The sequence below is a fragment of the Lactuca serriola genome, chromosome 4 (assembly GCF_051521515.1).
Source record: "Lactuca serriola cultivar US96UC23 chromosome 4, Lser_US96UC23_V15, whole genome shotgun sequence".
Taxonomy (NCBI): domain Eukaryota; kingdom Viridiplantae; phylum Streptophyta; class Magnoliopsida; order Asterales; family Asteraceae; genus Lactuca; species Lactuca serriola.
In genome coordinates, this window is record NC_136411.1 from 301,368,485 (window position 1) to 301,378,664 (window position 10,180).

At 33.5% G+C, this 10,180-nt stretch overlaps 1 protein-coding gene across 1 annotated transcript; it reads left to right on the forward strand.

The window, feature by feature from the left end:
- Window positions 1-3,467: 3,467 nt before the first annotated feature.
- On the forward strand, window positions 3,468-6,863 carry LOC145097208 (aspartyl protease family protein 1-like). The gene is made up of 10 exons (XM_079034730.1): window positions 3,468-3,929; window positions 4,395-4,530; window positions 4,716-4,957; window positions 5,166-5,390; window positions 5,618-5,753; window positions 5,838-5,911; window positions 5,998-6,097; window positions 6,193-6,250; window positions 6,361-6,432; window positions 6,521-6,863. Exons 1-10 carry the CDS (start codon window positions 3,622-3,624, stop codon window positions 6,727-6,729), a joined length of 1,560 nt encoding a protein of 519 aa, XP_078890856.1. The 5' UTR covers window positions 3,468-3,621; the 3' UTR covers window positions 6,730-6,863.
- Window positions 6,864-10,180: the final 3,317 nt, after the last annotated feature.

Genomic DNA, 10,180 nt, shown 5'->3' on the forward strand with positions numbered 1-10,180 from the left:
TGTTTATTTTATAGAGCTACTCGAGGAGTTGGGAGCCCCAAACTCGTCAAGTAGAAGCGGGATTGGATGTGGGTTTAAAGCCATCTACTCGACAAGTTGTGAGCACCCAACTCGGCGAGTAGGCTTGTCAGAATGAAACCCTAATTTTGGGGTTTTGCACCCTATTTAAGCAACTTAATCCCCACCTTATGGCCTTATTTCCAGCCTCCAAGTTCCAAACCCTAATCCACAAAACCCTAGAGCATTGTGTGAGTGTGTGAGCTATTTTTAAGTGTTTTTGTGTGTTTTGAAGCTTGAAGACGAAGAAGAAGCTTGAGGGCTCCAAGAGAAGATTGTAGATCCAGAAACAATGTTTCATTCCCTTCATTTTCTGGTAATCAAGTCTATAACTTGATCATTTATTCTTTAGATCTACTTATTTTTCCATTTTTGAGGGTTTTGATTCAAAGAGCTTGACATTTGGGATTTGGACGTCCCAAGCAAGTATCCATTCGGATCTGGGATCATTAAGGGTTGCTAAGGCATAAAAGTGCAAACTTTATGCCATTAGAACCCCCATGCAAGCCGTAGAGTGTCACTTTGGCCTTTTTAGCTCAAAAAGGCCATTTATGAGGAGAAAGGTGGGAGCTTTACGTGTCCAAACAATATTAGAGGTTAAATATAAGGTTTTTAGTTTTAGTTTAGTGCATAAATGGCTTAAGGACCAAGTTTTAGGTCCCAAGGAGTTAGGGTTTGAGATAAACCCATTAAGAAGGGGTATTAACGGGTAAAGTTGGAAACTTTACCCTCAAAAGGACATTTACGGGGCTTATGTGAAGTATGAAACTTGAATTTGAAGTGTAAGGACTGAATCCATCAAGATAGCCAAACAGACAAGGGGGCTCGGCGAGTCCAGAAGGGGGACTCGAAGAGTTGAGTCGATTTGCACCAATTCCGTACCAGGTAGAACTCGACGAGTCTGTGAAGGGACTCGACGAGTTGACTCGGTTTATCACGAGTCTGAATAGCATGGGAACTCGATGAGTTAGGATGTAACTCGACGAGTTGGGTCAACTGGAAGTTAACATTGACATTGACTTTGACTAGAGCATTGACTTTGACCAGGGGTAAAATGGTCATTTTACCCTTAGAAGGATTTTCAGTTTTTGACAAAATGTTCTTGTGAATTTATAGTCGGGGAGTCGTTGGAGCAGCCATCTGAGATTCCTCACTTGAGATATCAGCAACCAGTTTGAGAGGTGAGTTTTCCTCCAGTAGGAACGGGTCGAAGGCACCAATGCCGGCCCATTTATGTATGTTAGCGTATGTCAGACTTCGGTCCGATGGCGGGGATAGCCCGATGTAGCTTATATGTGTCCGGACTTCGGTCCGATGCTGGGGCAAGCCCGAGGAATGTTTGTATGCTTGATGTCTTCGTGATTCTCGCATGTGTTTGTTTATGTGTTCAGGACTTTGGTTTGATGTTGGGGCAAGCCCGATGAATGTTTAACTTTCATGTTATGTGTCCCGGACTTCGGTCCGATGTTGCGGTAAGCCCGAGGAAGGTTTATATGTTTATATGTTATATGCTTATGTGATATTTGCTTGTTGCTACGTTATATGTATTCTAGACTTCGGTGTGATGTCGGGCTTCGACCCGATGACGGGCGGGACCCGATGCCGGATTCGTCCGATGTCGGGCGGGGCCCGATGCAGTGGGTAAGGCCCAGTATATGCTCTTATGTGTTATTTGTATGGTATGTGGTAGTTTGGGGGGACTCATTAAGCTTCGTGCTTACAATTTTCAATTTTGGTTTCAGGTACTTCCACTAGCAAGGGGAAGAGCTCGGGATGAATGCATGACACACACCACAACTTTTTAGCATGGGATGTTTCACTCTGATGTTTTGACACGTGATTTTGATACATGGACAACTGTTATGATATTTTTGAGATACATGATTTATGATTTTTATATGATGATGATATTTATGGTTTTATTAGTGACTTAAAAACGAAATTTTTTGATCGTATTTTTGGGATGTTACACACACACACACACAGAGAGAAAGAGAGAGAGAGGCCAATTCTAACTGTATGCGGCCAAACCACAAGGAAGACCGCATGGTTGGGGCGGTGTGCTGCAATGATGAGGCGACGAACCGCGGTAGGAACCACACCAACACTCGCAAACCTAAAGTAAATCAAGACACATCATATTGAGGCTAAATGAATATGCACTTATAACTTGTAAGACAAAGCTAGCTAAATAAAACGCCAAAGGAGGAAGTTCAACCCCAATTGGGAAGGCTAACACCAATAATTTTCTTATTATTAATATCTCTCTCCTTATTCTAATAAAATAGTAGTTCTTTTGCCATATGTCACCATATTATACATCTTAATTAATATGATGTTATTTGTTAATTTATTAGTTACTAGCTGTGAAACCTGTGTATTACACGAGTTTATTAAAATATATCGATTTGTAAATGCTAAACAATTTTTTAAGTATTATTTTTATATAGGGTATATACAAATGCTATGATAAATAAATAGGTAATTGAATCCAAAGTAATAAAAATAAGTATTGAAATGATAGAATAAATTGGATGCTTATGAGTGATTTAAGGTTTAATTGTATGATATTTAGAAAAAGAAGGAAATAAATGGTTTTGGAGCATTTATTGTCAAATTTAATAGAATGAATCTATACCTTCCATATATAAACTCTTACAAAATATAGATTTTTAATTTAAGAAAATGAAAAACACAAAAATATGACATGTGACAATTAAATAAAAATAGAAAAAAAGAAAAAGAAAATAACAAGTGGAAAAAAAAAATTCTAAAAAGGTTAGACAATGACATTTGTCAAAATGAAAATGAAAGAGAAGATGATATTTGGGAAAAAGATCTTTATTAGAGTAGATTCATTTTAAATTTATTAGATCTCCTCATTAATGTGATGCTATTTGTCAATATATTTAAATTTTAAATTTTATATTATTGTTTTCATTAATTCACAAATAAAAAATATCTAATACATATTAAAAATTAATTTTACATATTTATTTAAATTAATGATTATAATTTCACATAACCAATAAAAATATATCTTAATTAATAATTTATTTAAAATAATTAATTAATAATTTTGAGTTTTTACTATAAAAATTTAATTAATTTTATAACCATGATTCCCATATATTATAAACCGGTTATCAAATAAATAAATATAAATATGAAATAATATTCAAATACATGAAAAAGATTTACTGAATTGCTGGAAATATTAATGACAATGCTGAATTACGAGAGATTAGCATTACTAATTTCAAAAAGCGGATAAAATGTGAAACGATCATGAAAAATAGTGAATTTTTTATTTTTCTTATTACATATTGTCAATCGTTAAATTATGATTTAGTAAAATGATATTTATATTTTGATTTATTATTCAACTAAATTCAATCATCCATAAAGTTTTGGGCGTTTAAATCCTCAAAACCTTCCCACCAACCGTCACTCTCACCAGTCGCCACCGTTACTCACCATCTCCACCATTTTACAGATCTTGGATTCTTCGAAACAATCCCAATTCAATTCAACTAAATGACAAAACCCATCTCAACAATCTAAATGCAAACTTTTTACTTCTTCTCCATCATTTTCCTTTCAGTTTGGACCAACAATTTCATTCAACACTCTAATGCCTGTGTCTTCACGTTGAAGATGCACCACCGCTTCTCCGAGCCGGTGAAGAGGTGGTCGGAAGGTATTAACAAGCTCACGCCCGGCGATTTCCCGGAAAAAGGCAGCGTCGAGTACTATTCGCAGTTGGCCAACCATGACAAGATATTCCGAGGCCGGAGACTCTCGGATTCCGACGAAGAACGCCTCACTTTTTCAGATGGGAATTCCAGTTTTCGTATCAGCTCTTTAGGATTGTACGTGTTCTTTTATCTACTACATTCTCCTTTTCTGTTTCATTCTATTCAAATCTTGAGTTCTTGATTTAGGGTTTCTGGATCGTATATTACTATTCACGGTGTACTTTTCTCAGAAGTAGAATAAATCGGTTCCATGAAACTACTTAATTCACTTTCTTCCTCAAAAAAACCAACATTAGAAGTAATTTACATGATCATCAAGTTCAGTTTAGGGTTTCTTCTTGGGGATTGGGCTAGAGGGAATATACATTATACATTTATACCCAAACGATGTTATACAATTGAACAACACAACGCATTAGCTACTATTACATGATTTGGCGAATCAATGAAACATGAACCCTAATTTACCAAAACAAGAATCCCGAACTCCAAATTTCCAATTCCATACCTTGATTTAGTAAAGCTATCAAACATGATCTCATTTACAGATTCTAATTATGTGTTTTTTTGGTGATTCAGTTTGCATTACACAACTGTTTCATTGGGAACCCCTGGGCAGAAGTTCATGGTGGCTCTTGATACTGGGAGTGATCTATTCTGGGTGCCATGTGATTGTACCAGATGTGCCTCCATTGATAACACAGCTTATAGCTCTGTATGTTCTTCTATTCATTCTCAATCTTCATTCATTCACAATTTAAGTTAATTTGTTTACTACCCTTCAATAGCTTCCATTTTAATCATTTCAAACAACTTATGATGTTGATTGTTGAATTTTGTCCCCTTTGAAGGACATTTTAGACTTTTCCCACACCATGAATCTCTCTTATATTTCCTTAGGATTTTAAGCTGAGCATATACAGTCCAACAAGATCATCAACAAGCAAAAAGCTTACATGCAACCACAGTATGTGCACTCATCGCCATGATTGTGAAGAAAGTGAAGCTTTTAATACTTGCCCCTATTCAGTTTCTTATGTTTCATCTCAAACTTCAACATCCGGGATCTTAATGGAGGATCTTCTCCACTTAGAAACAGAAGATAGTGAAGGCGAAATCATTGATGCCTTTGTCACTTTTGGGTAAAATTCCTATAACACAAAACAAATTAAACAAATTATACTGCTTTTGATATGCATTGGACACTGACATAAAAAAAAAAAAAAATTGACACTGATGTCAATATAGGACAAAAGTGAAAAGTTTTTTGTCTTTCCCAAAAAGGTGAATCAAGATCTTTTATCTGTGCAAAAGACGTAAATGTCCTTTTTAAAATTTCGAAATTTGCAGATGCGGGCAGGTGCAAAGTGGTTCGTTTTTGGATATAGCTGCCCCAAATGGTCTTTTTGGACTTGGTTTGGAGAAAATATCGGTTCCAAGCATTTTATCAAGAGAAGGTTACACTTCGGACTCGTTTTCTATGTGTTTTGGACACGATGGAACCGGTAGGATTACTTTCGGTGATAAAGGCAACCCCGAGCAAGACGTGACTCCGTTTAATTTAGATTCATCGCAGTAAGTTCCAAATTGTGAAATGTCAATTTTACCCTTACAAAATACAACGGTCGAGAATTTGACAGTCAGTGTGGGAGTTTCAATTCCAAATGTGGATTGTTTGGGCTTTTGGCCACTAGCCTGATTTACATCTCACATGTTGACAGTGTGTGCCAGATCAGCTCAGAGGTTTCTGGAAGAATAACCTTTTCGCAGAAACTTTAAAATTGTTTTTTTTGCTTGTGCAGTCCGACGTATAATATTACCGTAACGGAAGTTCGTGTCGGTTCCTCGCTTATTGATTCGTCTTTCTCGGCTCTTTTTGATTCGGGCACCTCCTTCACCTATCTCATTGACCCACACTATACAAGATTAACACAAAGGGTAAGCAATAATTTTAAAAAAAAAAATAAACTTTTTGTATTTTTTTTGCATGTTAATTTTAAAAAAAATCGTTTTGTTCTTTAGTTTCATGTACAAACGAAAGATTCACGACACCCAACCGATCAAAGGATTCCTTTCGAATATTGTTACGATATGAGGTATATACTTTTTTTGATTATTGCCTCTTTTTTTTTATTATAGAATATAATTAGTGACCAAAAGTTTGTTTCTATTATGTGTATAGTCCTTATGCAAATACTAGTTTGATCCCGAGTATAAGCTTAACAATGAAAGGGGAAGGTCAATTTTTTATATACGATCCCGTGATTGTTATCTCAACAAATGTAAGCCAATTGTCACCTTAATATCTGTGTTAGACAGTTAGCAGTAAGGAGGTGAGAATCTATAACCGATAATAATGGCGATGTTTTTGATGTAGAGGGAAGTTGTATATTGCTTGGCTGTTATCAAGAGTACGGAATTGAACATCATTGGTCGTAAGTTTTGAATTACATTTTTGGTCCCTTAGTAAACCAATTTTTGCAATTTTGATCCTTATTTGAGGTTCTTGTAAAATGAGTAATTTGGGGTTGGTTTTTGAATATAGAGAACTTCATGACTGGATACAGAATCGTATTTGATAGAGAAGAACTTATTCTTGGGTGGAGAAAGTCCGATTGTAAGTTCCATTTTTGTTTTTCTTAGAATTCAAAACAAGAATCGAAATCAATTTTCTTATGGTGGTGGTTGTTTTTTTGTTCATGAAGGTTACGATATTGAAAATTCAACTGATTCAAGTTCAAAACCATTGAACCCTAAAGATGTTCCGCCGGCGGTGGCGGCAGGGCTGGAAGGTCACCGTGAGGGGAGCGTAAGCACAGGTCGGAGCTCCGGTGGTTACTGTAAGCGGTTTTGTTATTGGATTCAAACGTGGATTTGCCTTTGCCTGTTGGTTGTATTGGATCTTTTGTTGTAAGATTCGTTTACTTTTTGTATTGAAAAACGCCGATAGGAAATCTTATAGCATCTTTGAAGAAATTTTGAATAGAAATTACTGTAAATACGTTACAGATATCGTTTTCGTAAATATATTTTCTTCTTTGGCTTTAATTATTCTTCTTGAAGTCGAGTTGCGATTTATGTATGAAATTTGTGGGCTTATAAAATTCGGAAACTGAAATCAAGGTCTAAAAACTCCATCGTCGTCGTTTAGCTCGCCGGTCCGATCATCTTCGTCGGCGTGAACGGAGAGAGAGATTGAGTGATGCGTTTTGGTCTGACTTCTCACTTTTGACTTTTGAATTAACTTAATTAAAGGAAAAATTACAAATATATAACCAAAGCCTTTAATTATTTAGTCAAATTTAGCCAAAAAAAAAAAAAACAAAATTTTCATAAATAACCATTAAAATTGCAGCTTATTTTCGGTCCATATCCAGCCCAATATCGTGTAGTTATAAAAAAATAATTTTACAGATTTTTATTCTAAAATCGTAGATTGGTAAGACATTTGATTTTCCCTTGTTTGATGTATGATTTTAGTTTTTTTTCGAATGTATAAGTTGTTAATGCAGAAGATGTGTATCAGTGTCTTGTACATTCATAGTATATAAACATATCCTAAATGTATAAAACCGATTAAAAAAAAAAAATAAAACATGAATTATTTACAAAACTTATAAAGGTTTCAGAAGAATATTGTCGGAAAGAGAGTAGAGATCTTCAACTTGAAAGTTCAAAAATAATGATTAATTCCAAATTTTAGGAATTATATACTTTGGGTCCATGTGTCAAAACGGACCAATTTCATAGCTAACAATGGTGAATTTTTAGGTAATGTATAAGGTAAAATGGCAAGTGATTTTTAATCATCTAGTATTTTGATGGATAAAATTTATAACCTCTTAATTTTTGGTTAAAAATAGATAATTAAAAATTTGTCTATATTTTTAAATTCATCTAAATAAATGTTCGTTTAAAACATGATGAGAAAAAAAACCTCAAAATAAATGGCACGAGTTGACTCTAGATGTTTATTTAAAGTGTTTGTTGGAATGAGTTGACTCGTGATGTTTATTTTAAAGGGTTGGAACCATTGTGATGATAAGAAGATAATATATTGTTGTATAATATATATTACTTATGGTTTGTTAATCCAATATGTGATTATTTTTATTATTCGATATGATAATTGTGTTAGATATCTACTTGTTTTTATAGATATACCTGGCGAAAAAAATTTCTAAATTTTAATAGTTATACAGTATACTATTGAATTGATAACATATAAATTGATATATCAAAGGTAAAAAAACAGGATCCGAAATAAACATGACTAATATATGCTCTATAGACTATAAATGTATTATCTCGGGAAAAACTTTCGGGTATGTGCTTGGTTATCTTAAAAATATAAATAACGTTTTAATATTTCAGATTATCATTTGCTATTCATAACTTTGATACCTAATCCTATTGCTTTCATAATAATTTCATAATATACTTTCACGATCCTAGTTTGCTGTTACTAATACATTGAGATTGAAAAACAAATTGCATTGTTAACTTTTTGGGGATTGCAATTTCTTTTTTATAAAAAAAAAAGACAACGTTCATACTTCATACATTTTAGGTAATAAACATTATTGATGCCTAAATTCTATAGAAGAGTTCCCAACTTTTGCTAATTTCACAAATGATCCTAATTCTTTTTAATTTTTCCTTATTATAGTCCTTATGATTTTTTATTTTTATTTTTCTATTTTCTTTTACATGAATGGTCTCTTTAGAGCAAACCTTGAACACTAGTAATCCTTTTAGTTTTAAATTGTACGATTACCCATCATTTTGATAAATTATGTTAAAATTTTGTAGTTAAACCTATGTCAAATTACTTTTTTGCTCTTATCTGTATACATATTTTTCCCACGTATCCATATATAAAAAAAAACTAAAAATATACCGGTCTAAATGCTGATTTTCATTCCAATGAGTATGTCAAGATAAATGATTGCTTCTTCCTTACGAGAAGAAGCACGACAAATCTAACACATAAAAAAATAGTCTATCATTTAAATCAAATAAACTTTTTGTGAGGTTTTATTTGAATATTAACACTTCAAAAAAGTTCTGTCTATTATTACTTTTTATGAACTTTTTGTGAGGTTTTATTTGAATATTGCTAACACTTCAAAAAAGAAAGTTCTGTCTATTATTACTTTTTGTTCGTATTTATTCGATCTTTGATTGATGTTCACATACATCCGAATCAAACACAATCTTATTTACAAATAATCCACAATTATATATTAACAAACTTTATGTATATTAAAGTGTTAGAATTAGAATATACATACGTCAAACAAATAAAAATAAAAACAATCAAATACAAAATTTCATGTAAAAATTATCAATATTGAATTGCATATTTTGTTTTCGCATATAAAATATGAATTGATATAGATAGAGGTTTGGGTTGACATTTGACATTTGACTTTTACATTTGATACATTGTCCCAAGGCATAAATGTTTGGTAAACTAATATGTCCTTATATACAACTATCTTATCAAATATCTAACTTGAATGCGACAAATATCACTAGCTCCCCCATCATATCGGGGAAAAAACAAAAACAAGAAATTGTGGCGTATATGTTTCTTAATAGACCCACAACTTTGTCATATATCTAGGTGTTCAAAAATATCCGATACCAAAATTTGGATATCTGATTTTTTGGATTCAAATACGGATAGTCATTTTATACATTCTTTGTTGTTGGAATCCATGCATGATCCATAAATGACATAGATGAATTGGTTAGATGTGTGTTCTTGTTCAACAATCAAAAGAAAAAGAAAAGCTGAACAAGTTAATTTATTCTATTCTATCTAATGTAAACCAGTTCAGGTGAATTGATGATGAATGGACAAAACTGCAGAAAGAAAGCCAACAGTTCTTCCTTCATACTAACCTCATTTGAGCTTCCCCTTAAGTGAGCTCTGCCTCTTGGCCGCTTCATCGATCTTCTGAATATACCCTTCAATGGGTGGCGTCAATGTTGCCAAGAGCCTATTCACCGGAAAAGGAGTCAAATCAGGAACCAATGCCGCCTCTGTCAAACCTAAACCTTCCGGCAACGCCTCAATAGCCTCATACTTACACTTTAACTGTTGACTGAAATGGAGAGATCACAAGTTGTACACAAAAAATTTAATGAGCAAAGAACAGAGGAAGAGAGAATTTGACTCAAAGGTTTTCTGCATTCATTCTATAGCAAAACAAAAGAAGAGAAGTTACCATATATAGCTTACGATTACTAAGGAAAAAACTACAAAGGAAACTGCCTACTAAGGCACTATTACTACTATATGACCGAGTCAAACTCTAAATTAACTAAGCTAGAAAATAAACATGCAGAAAACAAAC